At 40.1% G+C, this 23,005-nt stretch overlaps 1 protein-coding gene across 4 annotated transcripts in view; it reads right to left on the bottom strand.

Moving 5' to 3' along the window:
- Window positions 1-23,005, bottom strand: part of LOC130608566 (glypican-5-like) — a 386,458-nt gene that overhangs the window by 232,124 nt on the left and 131,329 nt on the right. For all 4 annotated transcript variants that reach the window (XM_057426555.1, XM_057426556.1, XM_057426553.1 and 1 more), the window contains exon 4: window positions 2,268-2,401. In XM_057426555.1, the coding sequence (XP_057282538.1) occupies window positions 2,268-2,401 (134 nt within the window). The remainder of the gene's footprint in view (window positions 1-2,267; window positions 2,402-23,005) is intronic.

Genomic DNA, 23,005 nt, shown 5'->3' with positions numbered 1-23,005 from the left:
GTAATAAGCGGTTTGGAACTAGGTTTTTAAGGGTCAGTACCTCTAAGCAGGTACTACAGAAGAGACAAGAAGCTACTCTATTGTGGTTTCTCCTACAGATGTGCTAACTAGGCTGGTTCTTCTCTTTTAGCTTAGGAATATTCTGACACATTAAGGGAATGCACCACAGCTTGTCTGTTCACTTGAGGAGTGCTGGCTCCTTCCTTTTTTTCTTTCTTCATTCTAAAAGGCGGGAGTTATGTTCCATATTCCCTTTGAATTAAGGATCATTTGGAAGTATGCCTACTACACAGACCAGACTCATCCAGTCAGTCCAGTTTCCTGTGTGACCTTGTACGTAAACTGGCAGATATCTGACATTATTGCTCTTCCATTTTTTACATCACCAGAAGGAATGGCACCAAGAAAGATTCTCACATAATTACTCTCATAACCCAGATCCCCTATAGCAGTTATCTATCACTCTGAGTGCATTTTACACAACCCACTGTAGGAATGATTTCACCCATCCTTTTTAAAGTTTCATTACCCAAGACTGCTTTTTATTGATAGCATATGTAATAGATAATAAATTAAATGACAGATGAGGAACAACACAGCGATGTAGCCAATCACTGTGTTTTTCACTCTGTTTACTGCTTCATTCATTCCCAGAAGTACAAGCTTCATGCCATGAGATTTATAAGAAGTTATGGGAAATTTGGAAATAATCTTCTGTTACTAAAATGGCATGGCTCCATCATTCATTTTTTGGTGGATAAGCTCTCCATAATACCGACCAACACTATTTCAGTAATGTTTGAATGCCACCTATGTAGGGATGGCTTTAGTTTAGATTTTTTTGATAGATGAATTTCAGAGTGCAGACCAATTTGGGGGAGCTGCTTAATTTACAGTATATTAGTTTTAATATATTTTCTTTTCCATCTACAGGTCTTGCAGGTCAATATCCAAATAATTCTAGATGGTTGGGAAGGGGAAGGAGCAGATCCCCAGGTGAGAAAGAACTGCTGTCATTCTGTTAAACACACCAAATTGCATCTTTTTAAGAGGTTACCTGTTCATAGGTTGGCAATTTTGCCTTTTTGCTTACATATAAGTCCCAGTGAAGTCAATGAGTTATACAGAAGATGGCCTAGGACCTTGTGTCTTTAAAAACAATTACAAAGGGATAAAAATACCACTACTAATCAAAAAACTTACATTGCTGCTATAACTTTTACTTTTCAAAGCAGTGTTTGTTTCATTCATGCAAGCTGAGATGAGAAGCAAGATAGAAATGGATAAAAACCTCACCTAAAAACCACAGACTCCAGAATCCAGGCTATGTAAATTTCATTATTACTGTCTGTCATCCACCTATCCAACATAGATACACATAGACCCCTGCACAGATTAGATACTGTTCTCAGATAGAGACATAAGCCCAGCACAATTCCACTCACTTTGCTGAAGTTGTTCCAGATTAATGCTGGTGTTACAGGGAACGTGTTAGCCAGAAATATGTCATTGTGATTTTATGGTCTGTTCGCTCTGACATCTACTCGTGTCATGAGTGGGACTGCAAAGACATTCTTCCCTCCCCACTTACAATGAGGAAAGCGAACATGAGCTACATAAGGGAAAGTGAAAGAAAGACTAGGAGATCCGGGAGCAGCGACACTCATGCCAGGACAGTGGCTGTAATTCATCTATCTAGTGTCTCAGCTGGCAAGCAACTGAAGAACAGAAGCCAAGATGGACATGAGAAGCCTAAACATACATGCATCTGCTCTGGTTTTGTTGTGTAACAAATGAAGGAGATTGCCAGGGATCTCACTACTCCTCCCCAGCCCTGTGAAATGGGGTACTGACTTTCTGTTTTTCCCTTTCACCACTTCCTCTTTTCCACCTCTGTCCCTGGATAAGCTTAAGTCCTTAAAGACCTACCAGTTGTATTTTAATTAATTGAGACTCAACTGTGGAAACTACTCTGGCCTTATGGAGGAAAAGCTTTCACCATTTTCACTGGAAGTTTCTGGAAGCAAGGAATACCTCGATGCTAAGTAATGACATCGAGTCTGGCCTGTAAAAAGCTTTTCTTGAAGAGACCTGCAGTGAAATACCACAAAGACATCTGTGTAACTATCAGTAATGGCAATGGCTGGGTAGCACAGAGGCAAGGTGACAGAACCCTGGCTGTGGCTTAAACACTATGGTGCAAGAAGCCATTAATACAAACTGTGAGGTAGACAGTTTATTTCAAAGCAACTGTTCCTTAAGGTTACCTTCTTCTATTGTTCAGACTAGCGTGAGCCGTCACAAATGTCTGGGTGTCAGCAGTCGCTTCCTTCACTGGCACTATATTGTCTGATGACAGGTTCCCTTCTTGCTGTTTGGGCTGTCCACACACTTTATCGACCTGTATGAAAGGAAGGGAAAGGAAAACCGTGTTTGCATGGAGAAAGTGATTTACAACTGCCCAAAGGTCTGCTTGTTCCCTGTGGTTGGCATTTACCGCAAGAGAAGGTATCTGGGCGACAGAAAAAGGATTCTCCTTACCAGGACCTGGAAACTAGTCCCCTGCATAAGAATGACCAAGGTAGGAGGCAATGCAAAGAGTAGTGCTACCAGGAAGACATCAGACATGAATTTGTGACCTGATACCTGGACTATAATACATGCAGGAAGAGGCTGAAATAGCGACTGATGGAAGTGTTGCCAAACCAAACTTTTATTGAGAAACATACCCAGAGTTTGAATGTACACAGGTTTTGGTGAACATCTGCCCTGTATAGAGAGAGCAGAGTCTATCTGGTGTTTGAAGGGGCTTGTAATCAGAAGACAACTGAGTCTTCCAGCCTTTAACTAGACAATGTTCCCTTAAAAGAAGGGAATGAGCGAAAGAAGTCAGCATCAACAAACCACTGTAAATAAAGTCTTTCCTTGGACAAAACAGAATGAAAAGAGAATTTCCAGCCCTGGGAATCATCAGTGCATTGGATCCTGGGTTTATCACACCAACCTCACACAGCCATTTGCCCTTATTGCCCTTCCTGAAGCCCCTCATAGGGGATTCAACACAATATGAGGAGAAAGCAAGCTTGTGTTTATCCTTTGTGCTCTGTGGAGCTGAAACTACTGCTGCATCCTGCCACATTTATTTACTCTAACACCTGTAAGTGACAATAGTAAGACAAATCTCTCCCCTTTCTAATCCACAAATAAGTAATCTGTGATGTTTTCCCCTACACTTAAATCTTCAAGCATACATGAGAAGGTCACAAAGGAAATCCTACTGTGGGCATGGTACTGGCAGAAGCCTTAATCACACAGAATCCATCATCCCACACAGCACTGAATTTGGTTTCCCTTCTTCCATTTTCCATTATAACCAGGGTGACATGAATTCTTGCTGGTCTGTGCATTTTCCTGCATGTTTTAAACCCTTACTGAGTCACAACTGCCAATCTGTTGAGTATTTCAGACCACAGATGACTTCAAAAGAATTTTCTCTGCCCCTTTGCACCACTATGTTGTATATGTCAGCACATGTACAAGACTATTTTCTCTACCTTAGCCCATTTCCTCCAGGAAAACTACTGCTATGTAAAGCCAAGGCATTTTCCTCTGGAAAAAAAAAAGGTCAGACATGAAAGGCTGGAGGGTCTATAGGCATGACACTTAAGATCAACTTTACTTGTATGAGTTACGGCCTGCTCTAGTATAATATGCTGTGAAGAACTTAAAGCTGTAGCAATTGAATGAGAACATACTGGATTAATCCTGACATATCAGAGTGGGAGCCAGCTGCCTCACTCAACAACACGCACTGTGTATATTATTCTGGTCTCACCAGGGACTAACAGCACTGGTTTAAACACAACTTCGTCAAGTAGTTTGCTTCAGTCCCTCCTACACTTGGGAAAAGAGAAAAATGTCCCACTCTATGCAAATGAAAATATCAACAAAAATGCCTTTTGAACCCTTTGGAGGTGGACAGAGAGTATAGCACAGCAGTACCACATTCTTCCACAGGATGCTCTCCCTCCTGTGCCCCTGGTCTCCTGCAGCATGCAGACCCAAATACCCAGCAGAGGTTTCTGCAAAATTCATTTTAGATTGCATCATGTCACTGATGTTCATGTCTTCAAATTAAGTACACTCAAATTCAGTCACTATGGGTTTAAGGCAGTTTTAACCAACTACACCAGGGAGGCTAGAAAGGCAATCTGGTTCTCGTATATGTAAGTGATGAAGAACTCCAAGTGTTTTGGTTTTCCTGTGAGAACTTTCAAAGAGATTTAGAGTCATCATTTTTGCAGCAAATCAATAGTTTAAGCATCCAAATGAAAACACACACTTTGTTTTGATTTGTATTTTTGATACCGTAGAAATAAAACAACTCTTTAAATTGCAGAAGTGTCAGTATTTTCTATGCCAAACCTTGACCTTGGGGTTTTCTTTCTAACCAGTAATAACCATTTCCTGCATATCAAACAGAACCACAGTACTTTAAGGAAAAAATATTTCTCAGTGGAAAATTTTAACCAGTTCTGCTCCAGATCTTATAGCAGCCTTCCAGTACCTAAAGGGGTCTACAAGAGAGCTGAAGAGAGACTTTATGGAAAGGCATGTAAGGATATTGTTTTATTATTATTATTAATAACAATACTTATATTACCCTTTTCCTAAATTCAAATCTTAGTACTTGGAACAATCAGGAAACACCATAAAGAATGACAAAGCTCATTTATTTCTATGATTTTTAAACTTAAAAATAAGCCTGCCAATCTTAAATTACAAAGTGCTAGAAAATCATCTCTCCTTTAACTATAACACTGATGCCATTCCTTGTCTCTTTGATGATATTTATTCAAACCTGTCTTCTAAAAGTGAACACCTAGAGCCAAAAACTAGTATTATTCACTTCTCCTTATGCTGAGTCAACATTCAGAACACTTTTTCTATACACTTTTCTTTGAATTAAAGCCTTTTTATTCGTACACCAATGATTCTTAAATATCTTTCTAACCACCATAGCTACATTCCTTTTCCTGAGAAATTCCCTTTGCAATGAAATACAGAATCATAAATATGTAATATTTGACCTCTTACTATTTGTTCTTTAAAAGAGTGACTATTTACAATTATAGCAGAGGCTTAATAAAATAAATTGAAGAAATCTCATCCAAAAATCTTTTGAACTCTTGCAGCTTGAGCAACCTTAAACATCGAGGTCATGTTTAATATACCTAATATAATCAAACAAGGGAAAAATGTCATGCCCTTCTGGATGCTGAGAGAACATTATCTCTCTAAAGCAGGAGACCTTTTCACTGCTTCAGAACAGTAATTTTCTTTGATTTTAGTAATGGGAAGTTCCTTCTAGTGATTGGGCTTTGAGTAATTTAAATGCTGACACACTTTCCAGCCAATCCCCTCATCTTTAACCCTATTCATCTCTGAAGAAACCCAGCATCTGGGGAAACATCTCTGAGAAAATACAGCTCTCAGCCCCAGATCCTGATGCTGCGCAGGCATCAGCGCAGCCGTACCCCAGAGCACACGTGCCACAACCACTGTTTGAATCGTAACTGGAGTTTGCTCATTCTAGCTGCCAAGTTTGAAGTGAGGGAAGCAAGACACAGAATTACAGGGAACCAAGTTTTGAATGTTCAAGCTTGCATGTTCACTTTGGGATCTTGCTTCCTCTGGGTCAGACATAGCTTTATCACTTCATTACTGATGACACAAGACACCAATGGTTATCTTGTTTGTTATGTGAAGTTCATTATGTAAATACAGAATCCTCTCCTTTGGAGTGGCTGTCACTTATTACTATAGCATTGTTGCAAAACACTCATTTTCAGTGCTCAAAAAGGAGTGGGGGCACTTTTGATAACATGTAAGCCATTTTACATTAGGAAATTCTTCACCATGAAGGTGTCATGAAGGTGCTGGCACAGGTTGCCCAGAGAAGCTGTGGCTGCCCTGTCCCTGGCAGTGCTCAAGGCCAGGTTGGACAAGCCTTGGAGCAACCTGCTCTACTGGAAGGTGTCTCTGCCCATGGCAGGGGGTTGGAACTGGATAAGTTTTAAGGCCCCTTCCAACACAAACCATTCCATGATTCTATGATTCTGTGTGTGGCAGAAGAAACGTCCTTTCAGGTAACAAGAACAGGCACAAACAGTGCTCAAATTCTGCAGCAGCTATGTGAACCAAATGCTACAAGACCTTCTCCCAAATTAAAAATGCAAATGATGGGGGCTTATATCACAACATCGTACAGAAATATTGGTTTGATAACCTGTACCAAGCCAAGCAACTGGGTATGCCATGAAGCCTGCATGTGAATGCATTCATACAGGCTTTGTTCACAGGGATAGTAGCCTAGGATTTCTGGAAAAAACGTAAAATAAGGAAATACCTTACACAGTATCAGGTATTTCAAGAATGCGATACATCTTCCACCTAAACAAAATGTCACCATAAATTCCAGTGATACTCATTTTTGCTCTCACTGGCTTTTAAAATTGTATACGCTGGTCAAGATGCCAAACTATCTGCAGCTTATCTCCACATGTAAAAATATTTTAAGCAGACAACAACTTTTAAGGCAACAACTTTGCCTATTTTGGTAGGATTTTCTAAACATCTTTGTTCAATTCAAATATATATTTCCCCAGATGAAAAGAGAAGTGGTAATGATTTATAAAGCCAGAACAAAACTGGCACCTGAGAGACAGCATCCCCAAGATCCAGAACTAATCTTTCCTGGACTTCATTAGTTCTAGCATTTGTCTTTGGATATTGACAACCTAGACAGGTTAAACTCAATTTTATAATTAATTACAATAATCTAGTATGGAAGCAAAACTCCACTCTGACTCAATCCGAGTAAGTCATTTCAAAAGCTCTCTGAAAAATTAGTTAACTTGAACGATAATGGAAGAAGAAAATCAATAGAAAGATTTTATTCAGATTTCCCTTTCAGCACTTTTCAAACTTACTACAGTACCTCAAAACACGATTGCATGTTACATGTTTCTCATGTATTCTTATTCTTAAGTAAAAGCAATTATCAAATATCATTGGCATTTCTTTTATCACTGCAAAGTTAAAATGGAATTAAGAAAAACCCTTCATAGTTTTTCCTTCAAAGGCTCAATAACCAAGTACAAAAAGCAACAAAGATGGATCATAGATTTCACACACACACATATGTAAAATGTTTATATATATGTAAAGAAAAACACACTGTACAGACTAAACTCCAAACTGCTGGAATTCTGACTGCAGACAGAAGTCCCTAGCACTAACTGGTTCCCAGTGCAGGGCAGGGACACCTTCCACTAGAGCAGGTTGCTCCAAGTCCCTTCCAATCTGGCCTTGAACACTGCCAGGGATGGGGCAGCCACAGTTTCTCTGGGCACCCTGTGCCAGTGCCTGAGCACCCTCACAGGGAAGAACTTCTGTCTAAGAGCTCATCTCAATCTCCCCTCTGTCAGTTGAAAGTCATTTTCCCTTGTCCTGTCACTACAGACCCTTGCAAAAAGCCCCTCTCCAGATTTGCTTTAAGTCAGGTTAGAAGATAGTCACACAAGAAGCTATAAATATGCCATTTTTTAATTAACTCTAGCAATGTTGATCTGTACCATAGGTCTTGATGATGCCCAAGAGGTCTCTGAAGCAAGAGAGGGACCCTTTTCACTAAATGCATCTACTTTGATCATCACCCCAGCACAGTCAGTCCCACAGTCGCATAGGGGGGTATGACCACTCAGGTATTTAGGCACAAGCCAAAACAACCATCCCCACAGGCCTTTTGTTATATTTGATCTAAACACAGGCTTTTACCTCAAGTGTTTTGCCTCCACTCTTCACGTAATGTAAACAGAATTGTTTCCTAGCGGTTTTCGTGTGCCTAGCATTATGCAGTCCATCCAAAAGAAGGTGATGAACAGTAACACAGAACAAGATTAATTTTTGCTTACTCCATGACTTATGCTGTGTCTGTAAAATATTACATTAATTAGACATCTGATTATGCAAATAAACTACATAACTGTTTGTGTTCTCAGATAATTTGAAACGCTTCTCAAAACCTCTGTGTAGGTACCTCTCCTCCAGCAGGGTGCTTGAAAGCAGGGTTGCAGGAGCTGGATACAAGCCCCAGGTAAAAGGACAGGCAGAGTGTCCACACAGAGGAGACTGGACATCAGGATCACAGTTTGACAGCTCCTGGTCAAAACGTCCCCGTTCTCTGCAGGTAGATATAACCTAGGAACCAAGCTTCAGGAAAAGACATGGAGGAAACATTCTCTAAGAGTTTACTCCAAATCTCTCTCAGGAAACCTGCTTCTGTCACTTGAACTGATATCTGAGCATGTTTGGGGGATATTTACAGGGAAGAGAGCATCCTTGTTAGGGCTGGCTAAAGCTGCAAATGTGGACCAGGCTTAAGATACAAGAAGAGTCACGTATATCCCGTATATTGAAGACCACTGATATACATGCCCTGAAAACACTTGCCAAAAGTTATTATGAAGAGTAGGAAAACACCAATTTTCAGTAAAAAAAATTATATCCTTCAAAGATATTTTTTTCATTGTTACTACAAGCATTTAGTTGGATAGATGAAATGCCTGAACTTTCTCTTCCAAAAGACATTATGAAGTGACCCAACAAAACTTGGTAGGAAGGCAGAAGGCCATTATACTTTCACATCATCACATGAGCTGAAATGATGCTGTAAATCTATGCAATCACTAAATGAACATGTCAATAACAATGTCAAGACCTCAAAGGAGGTCAAGATGACCCATTGTCTGTATAATAGGGATCTAATAATTAGAAAAGACTGGTAAAAGCATTCATTTCTTTTTTTTTCATGAGATATGTCATTTGAATTATGATTTGCTGACTGATGCCCTTCAAAAATCAACATGTTTTCTAGTGCCTTTTATTCTGAATGCGAATAAGCAATTTTAGATGACACTGAAGACTTGAGGAATTACTCAAGACCTCTAGCAATAGTATGTAGCACAATTATCAGGGCAACAGCAGTTGCCCTTTTTTCAAGTATTATGAAGACATATACAAGCAAATTCTAAGACTTCTCTCCTGTCTCCTAAGGAAATCACTTCTGATGCAGCAGTGATGTGCTGCTTATAGCGGGTACCAAAATAGCCGGTTCTCCAGCTTACCTTAGGACATCTCCTTTTCTATTGTTTGGTCATACTCAAAGATTGACAAACTCAAGCAGGTCCATCAGGTGTAGTGAACAGTGAGTTACACAGACACTTCCACTTAACAAAAGCTAATCACCTTTTGTCAGTAACTGAGTTACCAGCTCTGACAACATGCTGAACTAGTGCTAGCAATGCTATCAACAATCAATCATGCTTTATCAACCATGCAGTAAAGCAGCGCATTTTGTATCATACCACATCAACACCAGCACAGTGAACATGGAGGGGGGGGCTTTGAAGACCACTTAGTACATGCAGCAAGTTGACAGAAAACAGGGATTCTTGGGACAGAACCTGAATTTGCATGGAAAAGATGTCCCAAAAGGGCACAGGATTGGGTATTAGAATATTCTAAGTGAGCCAGCAACATGCCCTAGGGGCAAAGGCTAATGGTATCCTGGGCTATATTAGGAGAAGTGGTGACCTTCCCTTCTATTCAGCACTGGAAAGGCCACACCTTGCCACACAGTGTACTGTGCCTAGTTCTGAACACTAGGTTACCCTGTCTGAGAAGGGGGTTGGACTAGATGGCATCCAAAGGTCTCTCCCAACCTCAGCCAATCTGTGATTTGAAGAATTAACTGTTTTGTTTCCTTTGTGGCTTGTGGTAAGTCACTTAAGGGTAAACACCACCCTCCTCCTACCCAAAAGACACATAAGAGTAGGGAATTTAGAATTTGGATGTCCCCATGGGACATATGGATCCTGAATCAAAGCACAAGAAATCCCAGAAAGGGACCCGAACCAAGCAAGCACCCAAAGCAGGAGAAAACAACTGGTACATAATTGTGTACAAACTTCTACACTCTCTGTTTCACTTTAGTACTTTACTAAAGACTCATCTCACATGTGGTGAAGTGAACAAAACAAGATTGAGATTCGGTGGTTTTGTTTGCTACCTCTAAAAGGCACATAGGGCTTCCTTTCCTTATAGGGCGCTGAGTGCTTAAACCACTGTATAATGCCAAAATACCAGAGAAAAACTGGAGGCTAGAGGAGTACCAAGACTGATGGGAATTTGGTGTAGTCAAAGTGCAATCATTCAACACACATTCTAAGCACTCCAAAAGAAAGGAGCAAGAAATTTGCATTTTAGGAGAGGAAATAACTCAAGTTACGTTCAGATAGCTCATAAACAGCTATTTAAAAAAGAAAAATGAAGCAAAACACACTATCTAAAACCATATTATCAAACAGCACAGGAAAAGCTCCCTGTCAAAAATGAGACAAACATGTAAGACAGGCTTGGAACTGACCAGCTTCTGACAATCAATTTAGGTCTCTGACAATTAAATCACTTTCCGAGTTCAAAAGCTCTGGCAAGGTGCCTGCATGATTAGATACTTGCCTACCTAAACCTGGGGATTTGCAGAATTGGGCTATAAATCTCACAAGATCATGGTCTCGCAAACATCTCAGTGGGTCCAAGGCTGCCTTTGCAGACCCAAACATGCAGACAATCCAGGCATGATGCACCCAGTTAATGTCCAAGACCACCCAGCAGCCCAGCATAGCAACAGGAGTTGGCAATCATCAATGCAACCCAACTTATTGTTTAAGGCTGTAATTAAACTGCCCTGAATACACAAACTTGTTTCATTCAATAATTGCTTTACTTGCCTAAAATAGGAACTGGAAACTGTTGATTTGAGCTATATGGTCTGTGTGCATCTGCTTTTCAAAGCACATACCCATGTTTTTCACTAATAGCAAAATTTACTTCCTTCAGTGCACTAGAGAAGAGTTTCATTTCCACTTTTATCCAGCCACAAGAAAGCACTACTAGCTTAAACTGGCGCTAAGTTAAGCCACTGGTCCTTCCTTTCAGTGTATGTGCCAAGAGGCACTGTCCTCAAAAATCAGGTCCACAACCATGTAATACAATAGAAAAGGAAAAACTAATTTACTGTTTCAGCTACTTCGCTTGCATCCCATCTCTAATCCCAGCTCTGCAGCCTGAATGGTGTACTGGCACTCTCACTCAGATGGCACCAGGCTCATGGCTGTGCTGATGGCAGAGCTGACCTGTCAGGTCACATACTTTGATCATGGGACAGGCTTAGTTGCTCTGCCCCAGTTTGGAAAAGCCCTTACTTGCCTTCTTGTTCTTCAAAGCATCGTCAGTTCACATCCAACTATATGGTCATTTGCACAGGCTTAATGCAAAACAGGAGACAGCAGTTATTTCATTGGCATCCATGGCTCAGCATTCTTCCTTTGACCTCCTTATTTGAGCATGACCACTGTAAAATTGACCTAAAAAGCATCCATCAGGGTTTTGATCTTGCAAATTCTGAGTTACATTCTCCCAAATCTAGGTGAAAAATAAGCCAAAAGCTCAATTTTCAGCACATTTAAGATAGCACCTAAGGTCTTATTTAGGAGCAAGCTCTTAAAGCAAAAGCTTGGCAGACCAGTGAGGTTAAGAGTCATCATCTGGTTGCAGAAAACAAACCAAAGATACAGCATATATATGTACCTAAGATAATTTCATTACCACACAAAGAATCTACCACAGCTACAATTTTATCTTCAATTTCAGACTCTTGCAAGGCAACATGACAAGGGGGACTGGTTTTAACCTGACAGAGGGGAGATTCAGATTAGGCATTAGAAAGAAGTTCTTCCCTGTGAGGGTGCTGAGGTGCTGACACAGAGTGCCCAGAGAAGCTGTGGCTGCCCCATCCCTGGTAGTGTTCAAGGCCAGGCTGGATGGGGCTTGGAGCTACCTGGTCTAGTGGAAGGTGTCCCTGTCTGTGGCAGGGGGTCAGAACTGGATGACCTTTAAGGTCCCTTCCAACCCAAACCAGTATGGGATCCTATGAAAACTTATAACCATAATTGAACAGAGAAAGAGGGATTGAGCAATCATGGAGCAAAAGCTTTTCCCTGCATTCCAGATGTGTAAGTGAATCCTGAAGCCCAAATTCTAGATGTTTGGGGCTGAGATTCCTTAATGTAAAAAATATGATTTGGGATAGGACAGCAGTGCTAGATACATAGCATAAAGTTTTTACAGCCTTTACCTAAAGTTGTCTCTATGGGCATTACTACTCTGGACTACACTATGGCTTATGGATGAAAAACACAGTGGGGCTTAAGTACTTGCAGAAAGGTGAAAAAGCACAAGGGTAGGACAGTGGTCCTCAGGGTACAACAATCTCCCAGGAAAAAAACAGAGAAAAAGGGCTCCTCTCATTTATTCTGTGGCTTTTCTGCTGCTCTGATCAGCCGCTGAAAAGACCTACATATACAACTTGAGTATGACAAGTTGTGTATGTACAACTTGTACATAGAAAAGGCCACAGAATCCTTTCTTTTCATAATCATTTAAAAAAAAAAAACAAAAAATGGAAACCTCAGCAACCTAATAAAACACATAGGAGGTTAAAAAGTAAAACTGGTTTGTTTCTGAAACAGGTCTTAATATAGTATGTCTGTAATAATGAAAAAGGGTAAATGAAAAGCATGCCATTTCCTGTTATTCTTTGAGTTAGACCATGCCCTTGGGTAGTATATGAAACCCCAGAAATGCAAAATATGAAAGTCATAAACATACAATTGCTCAGAACCTGATAATGATCTCTGTGAAACAAAATCTGAGGATTTTTGGTAGGCTTTGATGGCTCTGAATACGGAATTAAGCTGAATGTATCTTAAATTAAACCTAAAATAAAACCAGCTGCTGGAGAACATGCATGACCAAATTCTTCGTCCGAACATGTGCTGCTTTTGGCTATTTTCTCTTAGGTTTTAAAACTTCACTGGCATTCTGCATATTCAACTACAGTCTGAAGCAAAGTACAGTAGCTACTGTTGGCATTCGGTTAAGCCAATCTAATTTTATAGATGTTTGTCTAACAGCTCAGAAGCACTGCTATTTCCATCAGTGAAGGATTACACCACCAAATAAATTTATTCCCTGTGGTAGCTGCAATTCTATGTGCAACAGGGCCTAGGAAATACACAGTCATCATTTAGGTTCATGAAGTTCATCCCACTCTTCTGCTGGTAACCTTCAAAGCCTAATCCATGGGGAATAGAAAAACTTCCAACTAATTTTCCAAAGAGTTAATTTTAAGACCAAGACGGATTCCTAACTGGAATTTTCCTGTATGAAAAACATTTATTCCATTAAATAGATATTTAGACTGCTTGAGAAATGGGAACAATACAGAAGAATGTCACAGGAGAAGAAATTACTTAGTTTGCTGATATATATGAAAAAGACTACCCCACTACCACAAGCCAGAGGGCAAACCTAACAAGATGTATAGAATGTGCTTCCACTTGTGATTGCATTACCAAACTAAAGATATCCATGCCACAGTGGAAATGCCCTAATCAAATAAACTTTGAAATGCCATTTATTTGGGAATCTGACCTCCCATTTTTCAATTCCATAAGACTCTGTGGAAACTGAAGAGGGATTCAAAACAGCACATTCTGCAGCTCTTTGAATTGAAAACACTTTCACAGTTGTGATGCTTTTGTAGATATCAAAAACTTGCAAACCCTGTATATGCATGGTTCCCTTTGTACTTGGGAGGATGACAGTAAAAGCGTAAGCAATTCATTTCACAATGCATGTCTAAAACAGTTATCTTCCATATTCACCAAGCTTTAAAACCTGGGGGTCCTGAAAAACGAAAACCTAGATTGTGATTCCCACTTTGTTTTAATCTCCTTGTAGCTTCTGTACAGCTCAGAAAACTCTTTAGAGCAATAAGACAAATGTTTTCAGTAGCTTAAAAACAAAAGGTCCATAACCATTACCAAAATAAGGCAATATTAACCCTACCTAAACACCAGAAGATAACAATGTATTGAAAAGTTGACATGAAACACAATTTCCCTGGAAGAGTTTTATGCATTCTGGAAAAAAAGAAATTCAACCAAACCAAAACCCATCCCAGTCTACATGCTACAACTACTGATGGGTGCCTACCAGTACAAAGATAAGCCTTCATTGCTTTCTGCAAAGCAGAATCCCCAATGGTTTCATATAACCAAGTTCTGCACATAGATGTCCATGATACACATGGCACGTAAAACAGGCCAAGAGAAGAAATTAAGCTTTGTTTGCTCATAGTCCTCAAGAATGAATACTGCAGTTCTAAAAGCTGTCTGCCTCCTCAGAATCCTGCTGTCCTCACCTAACTTGCCTACAAGAGGATGCATTGGGATTGATACAGCTCCAAAGACTCAGATTTACCCTTTCCTGACCCACAAAAAATTCATTTCACTCCTCCTTCCCTCTGAATTCCCTAAGTGGCTGAAGGGACCTGCTGGTCTCAAACTGCCTGCCACAAGGCCTGGTTCTGCAGGTCTCAGGCTGTTTGAGGAAACAACTGCACATCTGAAAAGACTTTAAAACGAAGGAATGAAAATGGTCAGAAATCTAAGGAATTTAACAAATAAAGGCTGAAGAAATTGGAACAGTCAGCACAAAGAAGAGCCACTCACAATCTTAAATTACATAAAAATGTGCCACATAAAAGATTGCTCTATTTTCTGTATCATAGAATCCCAGACCGGTTTGGGTTGGAAGGGACCTTAAAGCTCATTCAGTTCCAACCCCCTGCCATGGGCAGGGACACCTTCCACTAGAGCAGGTTTCTCCAAGCCATGTCCAGCCTGGCCTTGAGCACAGCCAGGAATGGGGCACTGTCGTGGTTTAAACCCAGACAGGTAATTCGTTCACTCACTTCCCCCCTTCTTTCCCTCCCCCTACTCCCGGAGGGACGGAGAGGAGAATCGAAAAGAATGCAACTCCCACAGGTTGGGATAAGAACAGTTTAGTAACTAAGGTATAACACAGATCACTACTGCTACCACCAATGATAATAATGATAAAGGAAATAACAAGGGAAGAGAATACAACACTTCAGCACCAGCTGACCGATAACTCGCCCGACCAAGCTCCGACCGATACCTCCTCCAACCCTGCAGTCCCTCAGCCCTTCCGGCTAACTCCCAGTTACATCCTGGGCATGACGTGCTGTGGTATGGAATACCTCTTTGGTCAGTTTGGGTCAGGTGTCCTGTCTCTGCTTCCTCCCGGCTTCCCCTCATCCCTGGCAGAGCATGAGGCTCACAAAGTCCTTGGCCAAACCAAAACATTGCTATCAGTTCTGCTCCCAGGCCGAAAGTCAAAACACTGCACTGCACCAGCTACCAAGAAGGGGAAAAATGACTGCTACTGCTGAACCCAGGACAGGCAGCCACAGCTTCTCTGGGCACCCTGTGCCAGCACCTCAGCACCCTCACAGGGAAGAATTTCTCCCTAATGTCTAATCTAAATCTTCCCTCTGTCAGTTTAAAGTCATTCGCTCTTTTCCAATCCCTTCATGCCCTGTTAAACTCCCCCTCCAGATTTCTCGTCAACCCCTTTTAGGTACTGGAAGACTGCTATAGATTCTCTGCAGAGTCTTCTCTTTTCCTGATCTTCCTTAGCAGTTCTCTACAACATTAAAGTTTTCCTTTTATTTATATTGCTTCAAAATTGAGAATTGTCAGTAATAGGAACATTGGCATTGAAACAAATACCTTCCAAATATAGATAAATCCACTCCCAGCCTTCTAAGAGGTTAACTATAACTAAGAAAATGACTGACATTCTCTCTCATCCCTGCCTTCCACCTTTGCCAACTAAATATTAAAATTACCATATGCAGCATAATTTTATTGTTCTCAGATTAGAGTTCATATCCAAGGAAGGCACATTTGACTAAGGCACATTTGACCAAGCTCTCCCCCACCTTGCTGAAATGTCACAACAAATTGTACCTTTTGGGGAATCTTTCTAAATTTTTCAATAGTTCATTATGGGGATTTTACTCCCATTTCCTTATCAAGATATATTTACCCAATAAATAACGTCATTGTCAGGAATCTGACTGCAGAACTGAGAGACTGCAAATTGTATTAAAGCAGTGAGCAAGCCAGTTTCCAGTAAGAAAAAAAAAAAAAAAGCACAACTGCAGCCATTTCAACATGTTTTATTATGAACATTTTACATTGCTCTTAATGAAAAAGGGAGGAAAAAAAGCAGTAAATTAACATGATTAGTTTGTCTTTTAAATGTAAGACAGACTTGTTTTAAAATATCTTCTAATTCAAAAAAGCTCAATCACCTCAGGTATATGGACGTAATACCTGGTTTGCAAGAGAGAAGTTAGAAAAGTCACATAAATGTCAAACTAATCAGTTACACATAAAAATATGCATGCTTGATGTCACATCATCAAAGTATCCCAGAAAACATGTTCACCATGGATGCTACCATTGGAGTTCACCAGACTTAGCTCTTGATTCCTTACCTGGGACCTAATTTAAGTATAACAGTTGTAACTAATCTTACATCAATTTACAATTTACTACTTAAATAGGACACATACACTTTGGATGTATTACCATCACTGCCACACTTAAGACCTACCACTTTCTTTAGAAGATGCTTTTGAAACAGAGCAAAACTAGTAAATTTTAAAAAATAGTCATTTTATTTAAACAACTTTTTATTACATCTCAACTTTGTAGCAGTCGATATGAATATGGCCTTTTAGAACTATGTTCAGTATATTTAGAGAGCTGCTCTATTTACACTGGACTATTAAACAGGTTATTTGTATTTGGATATTCTCAGTCCATAATTCTGAACATGGGTTGCACTGTGACAGAATATTTTGTGTCAGATGAACGCAAACTGCACCCTCACAGCAAGTGAGTGAAATGTATGTATAAGAATGTATAAGATACTGTAATCTGGAAGTTGGAGAAGCTTTCAATCACACAGCAATAAAAAAAATAAAGGTATATTTTGCTATGCAAATCTCAGGCTTGTTTGTTTTTCTCTCCTGTAATTCATCATTAATAGACCCGCTCTGGACAGAAAATGTGTCTCTTATTTAAAAGAGTGAAAAGTTTGTTACTTTTGCTCAAGAAGATTTAAAAGTTTCCAAAAACTGCAAGTGGCAGAAGCACTTCTTTAGAGAGGTAGCTCTCCCCAGAGGTATAAGCTTACCATTTTCAACAGGGGCCTGTTAAAGAAATTTATTTATGAAAGGATAATCTTCTGCAGTTTGAACTTTCTCACCAAGCTCCCTTCTCATTGCTATGCAGTGTGGGAGGTGAGTCTGTTTTCAATGCTAACCATGTCTATCGAATCAGAACTAACCTTTTGTTCCACTTATTTTCTTTGCAACATGTTGCCATCAGTAGCCACCTCCACAAAAATATACTTTTGTACGGTTGAAGCCTTGGGTTTTTTTATATAATCCACTTCCAAGCTGGCTCAAAATAGGAAAGTTTCATTGTTTTATGGACTTTTTTGAGAAGACAGAAACACGCGGCCTTAACTTTGCCACTTCTACTTAGTGAATGCTACTCATGCAGCAGCATAAGAATAAAAGGAATATCATCTAAGATACTGTAACACTGAATTATTTTATTACAACCATATTATATTATTTCAAATGAGAAGTCTGATTTCTGTTACTTAGAAACACCAAAAGAATAGCATTTTAGACAATTCAGACAGTAAATCAGTTTCAGGAAGGGAAAAAACAACATCGTAACAGCCAGCACTAGTGATATATGCAAACACACTAACGAGAACAAAGAAAGATCGACATGTTTCATTTCACTCTATGGAAAGAAATGCTTCTTTCTGTAACTTCTACCGCACACCCCAAAAATGAGGGGTTGTTCACTAAACATTAGAAATGCATATAAAACCATGGAACATACATGCAAGCGCCCAGCAGCACAAAATAACAAATGATCTCTGAAGGAAAAGCATACAAACAAGTAAGCATAGAAAATTAGAAAACCTTATTAAGCAGATGCTGGTGATACACTAAGAATGCAGCTTCATCACAATCTTACACCAAAGAAAACAAGAACTTGATATACAATTAATCTTCAAATATGTGTATGGTTTCTATTCTTTATTCAATGCTGTATTACATTTTCAAAGTATAATAAAATAATCTTGGTAAAATCATATAGTGTAGAAACAGCAATGGGGAATTTGGTGAAGAAAAAAAAATCGGTCTCTTTGTTAGCCAAGCCACAAAGCATCCACAGGGCCTAATTTATCATGAAAATGCCAGGATGCCTGACAGCTGATTGACAGATCAGCCCTCTACTCACTCCCTCTTCCCTCATCAAGGAGTCCCTTTGATGGATCAGTTCTGTTCCTCCTGGACAGAACAACTCATGTGCAGAGCGGTTACGTGCATGACCTTAGCTCAGGAAAGATTGAACACAGAAGCCCTCATGAGACAGCTGGGAATTTGTTGGGTGGAGGAAGCTTCTTGCCTGGTGTGAGGGAGCATTTCCACACATTTTCCTTCCCCTGTCCCTGCTCTCCAGGCCTGCAGCCCCCATGCAAGGCATCAGGCCTTAGCAGCACATCCTGGCATGTGCCCAGGTAGCCAGTGGGTCCTGTTGTCCCCACAAACCCCAGTGGTGCCACCGAGGACCTGAGCACTGCCACCCCATCAGCATGCTGGAGAAGCCAGCCCTGGCCATGGCACAAGTGAATAAGTAAACCAAGACCTCCTCCTCATGTAGTGCCAAGGGTTATCTGGGTTCAGTCTTCCTGGGTATCAGTCAACCTGCTACTCGCTTTAAAATAAAGCTCGTGCTCAAGTGCCTTATGGGACTGGGGCCATAATACTCACTCAGCCTTGCAAAACTGAGCCCTATCCATAACGTTAGCTCAATCTTTCTGCCAAGCAAACCTTTTTGCCCCAAGTGGTGTTTACTTTTCAGGATTGAGCTTAGTGAAGGGTGGGGGTTACCCTAAAATAAAGTGTCCTGATTGCCATGTATGTCAAAGGTACTTTATAAAGAAAAGCAGCTATAATGTATGCTCACTTTACTGGTCCTTAACTCTGAGAGGGACAAGCAAAGCAGCACTGGGATAAGTGAAAAGTAAGGTTCTCCCATTCAATCTGTGGAAGAACAGAACACATGTAGATGAAAAAATAAATGTAAATAATACTAAGTATAAGTAACATGGCATTGGATAGTTTATGCTTTCAATATATAAATGTTCTCTGTATATTTTAAAAATCTAAAAATCTGTAAGAAATAGAAAAAGGAAAACAAGGGAGTACTCAAAAAGTATTTCAGAAGTAAATTCCTAAACAAATACACCCCCAAAATCACTCAAAAAATAGAAATTATTTTTCTAATCATTACCGATGTGATGTTGAGAAATGACCCTAAAATGACCTTAAACTTTTACATTCAAAGACTATAAGCTCCAAGAAACAAAGAATAAGTTGCTTACTTCAAGAACTTTGTGGGAATTGTACAGTCCTAGAATGGTTTGGGTTGGAAGGAACCTTAAAGCTCATCCCATTCCAACCCCCTGCCACAGACAAGGACACCTTCAATTAGAGCTGATTGCTCCAAGCCCCATCCAACCTGGCCTTGAACACTGCCAGGAATGGGACACTCAAATGAGGAAGGGGGAAAAAGATCCAGCATAAGATCCTTGCTGATAATGAATTCAAGGAGAACAATTTCTTGACTTTGAGATTGCCAGGTGAGCTCCCAACAAAATAGAAAGGAAGACACAATTCTATCTCATTGAAAATTCTCTGTAACTCATTAGAACTTTGTAGATCTTATGCCAACAACCAGATACCTGAAACTGAGTTTGCATACACAGGTGTTGTGGTTTAAGCCCACGCCATAAGTCAGAACCACGCAGTCTATTCCCCCCACCCCATCCACTTTCTTCCCCCAGCTCCTGGAGGGATGGGAAGGAGAATCTAAAGAACGCAACTCCTACGGGTTGAGATAAGAACAGTCCAGTAACTAAGGTATAACAGAAATCACTGCTGTTACCACCAATAATAATAATGATAAAGGAAATAACAAGGGAAGATAATACAATACAATACCACCTGCTGACCGATACCTATACCTAGCCCGCCCAAGCAGTGAGCCAGCCCTTCTGGATAACTCCCAGTTACATCCTGGGCATGACGTGCTGTGGTATGGAATACCTCTTTGGCTAGTTTGAGTCAGGTGTCCTGTCTCTGCTTCCTCCCAGCTTCCCCTCCTCCCTGGCAGAGCAGGAGACTCACAAAGTCCTTGGTCAGAGTAAACATTTAAGCAGTAACTAAAAACCATCGGTGTTATCAGCACTGTACCAGCTACCAAGGAGAAAAATGACTGCTACTGCTAAACCCAGGACAACAAGCAACAAATAAAATGGTATTCAAGAGTCCTACTATGTATAAACCGTAACACGGGCATGCAGCAACTATCTACTGCTTCAGAAACACCATTTTTCAATAGTCTCAAAACACTGGAGGAGCTATTAGTCTTTAATACTTTTTTATACGGCCACGTATCTCTAAGAATGTAGGTTTTATACAGATGAAGCAAGGAAATTAAGTGACAATCATTTTACTTGAGTAGTTTGCAGTTGGAAAACCAAACAAAACAAACCCCTCTCACCAGTGACATGAGCTTTTTCTTCCCTTGTATTTATCTAGAGTAGTTTTCCAGTTTCTCAACAGCAGAAGACACAGCCTGATCACTCTTCACCACAGCTTCCTCAGACTTCTCCTGTCATATATATCACCACAGTTCCAAAGATCAGTCCCATTCCTATAGATTTCAGACAAAAACTTTCACACCTTTCAGTTCAGGTATGGAAGTTTTTTAGCCTGAATCTTCCACTTTTCTCTAAGAAGCTGAATTTTTACAAGAACAGATCCTCACTCTTCTTGCTCAACCTAGCACTTTCCCATAGTATTTTTGATTTCTGCTTTGATTCTGTGTTTTCAGTACTGAGCCTGTTCTAAACCAAATTACAATTGCAATGTAGTGTTAAGCAGTTAATGAAACATGCAGTTCCCAAAAATTCACAGAGAAAAGCCATAGAGTTGATAAGCTAGAGATAAGAATTAAAAGCATTATTTAGAGATTAAGTCAACTACCAGATCAGAAGTGTGAAAGAACTATGTAAGTACCATTTATATAAGTGTAAAAACTAGAGTGATGTTATTGGCTTTGGCCTTTATTTTAAATCATATTGCCCCTGGAAAAGGTGGGTATAACCACAGTAGACAGAAACACAAAAGAAATTATCAGTTTCCTGGTTATCTGGCACCAGCATTCCACAAATGCCATTCTAGCCCACATTAAAGACATAAAAATATAGCTGATCCTTCCACTAGTCTAGATAGTCTCATGGGATCTCTTCCAGCTCCCACACCATGTGATTCCACCCAATACATTCTGTACTAGCTGTGGAAAACATCCAGGTTTCAACCCATCATGAACTGCATGAGGGCAAAGCCTCTGAGAACTAGAAAGAAAAAGAAAAAAAAAAAAGAATATAGGTCTATCACACCAGTTTTGTGCTGAAACAGATCTGCCATTTTCAGTCCTGCTATTCCATTACACATTCTACTGAAGACACTGAAGCTTCTAAGTCAGTATTAATCTCATATATAAAACATCCTCCAATTCAATGTGACAACCTCCCCTAAGTCTCTTGCCAGATTCCATGTACCAAAACCTTTGAGAATACAAACCCACTGAGACAACTCCAAGCACAAAACAGCTTGCTTCCATTTCTGCAAAATTCTCATCAGGACACATGGTTATTTCTGAACATAAGTGAGTTAGGTTTGGCATATACATCCAGCACTGACACTGTGATTTGTGACACACGAGAGTCATTTCTACAATAGATCAGCAAGGCTGGGAAGCCAGCAGATTCTTTCCCAGGCAAACCTCACTGTGTAAATTATTTCTTCCTTATTAATCTGGACAGTTGTAATTTGGATGTAATAGTTCACGGTGCTGAAAGCACATAGGATGAACTGCATGAACCAGATCCTCCGCTGGCATGAATTGGTGTTGCAGTGCTTAAACTCAGATGACTTTTACTCCCTAGGATGTGGCCCACAGCAGGTACGTGCATTCTTTGACCACTTCACAGTGCTGTCAGGAATTTCTGTACTAAAAAATTAAAGGCAAAAAATTTAGCTGTTGACTTCACTTTGGAGTCTGATGTTAAAACCAAGCATAAGTATGCTGGAGAGCATGGGTTTATAGGCAGTGGGGAGGAATAGGAAAAGGCTTTAAAAAAGTGTATTACATTTTGTATGAAATCCTGGGTCACTCATTGTAGTCTCAAACAGAATCATGGACTGATCATATATTTTCACAGCTAACTATGAGGAACAAGCTATTCTTTTTTTACTTTCAGTTCACAATAAACATCAGTTCAAATAATCATCATGAAGCATTAAGCTCATACTGGAACTCACAAATCAGCTTCCTGACATGATCCTGCAAGAAGACAACTTCTTAATTCCATCAGGGATGAAGCTTCAGAACCCAGGGCAAACCCTGGGCAAATTTAGACAATAGAAGTATGGGTGTATGTACTTAGTGATTAAAGCTTATAGAGTAATGCAAAGTGGTTTTTTGTAAAACATTCTGAACTGATAAAAGGGAGAAGAGTCAGGGCAGAGCCAAGGGAGACAAGAGAAACTGAACAAAAGCCCTAAACACCTGCTGCCACCGTAAGCGTGAAAGGATTCGTGCTGTCATTCACACACTCTGGTCCTTCCCTAGCTATCAGCAGCAGGTAACTGCACACTTAAGAAGGTTAAGCTAACTGCTCAGGAGAACTCACAAGCTGATTAGCTCCTCTACCACAGGCAAAATATGGCTAAAACCAGCTTGAAATGGTAGAATTATCCAAGCATGGTCGTTTAGGGGTAAGG

The sequence above is a fragment of the Pezoporus wallicus genome, unplaced genomic scaffold (genome assembly GCF_028554395.1).
Source record: "Pezoporus wallicus isolate ANWC-B61680 ecotype Strahan unplaced genomic scaffold, APGP_CSIRO_Pwel_v1 contig_7680, whole genome shotgun sequence".
Lineage (NCBI taxonomy): Eukaryota > Metazoa > Chordata > Aves > Psittaciformes > Psittacidae > Pezoporus > Pezoporus wallicus.
This window is presented reverse-complemented; position numbering and strand designations above follow the sequence as displayed.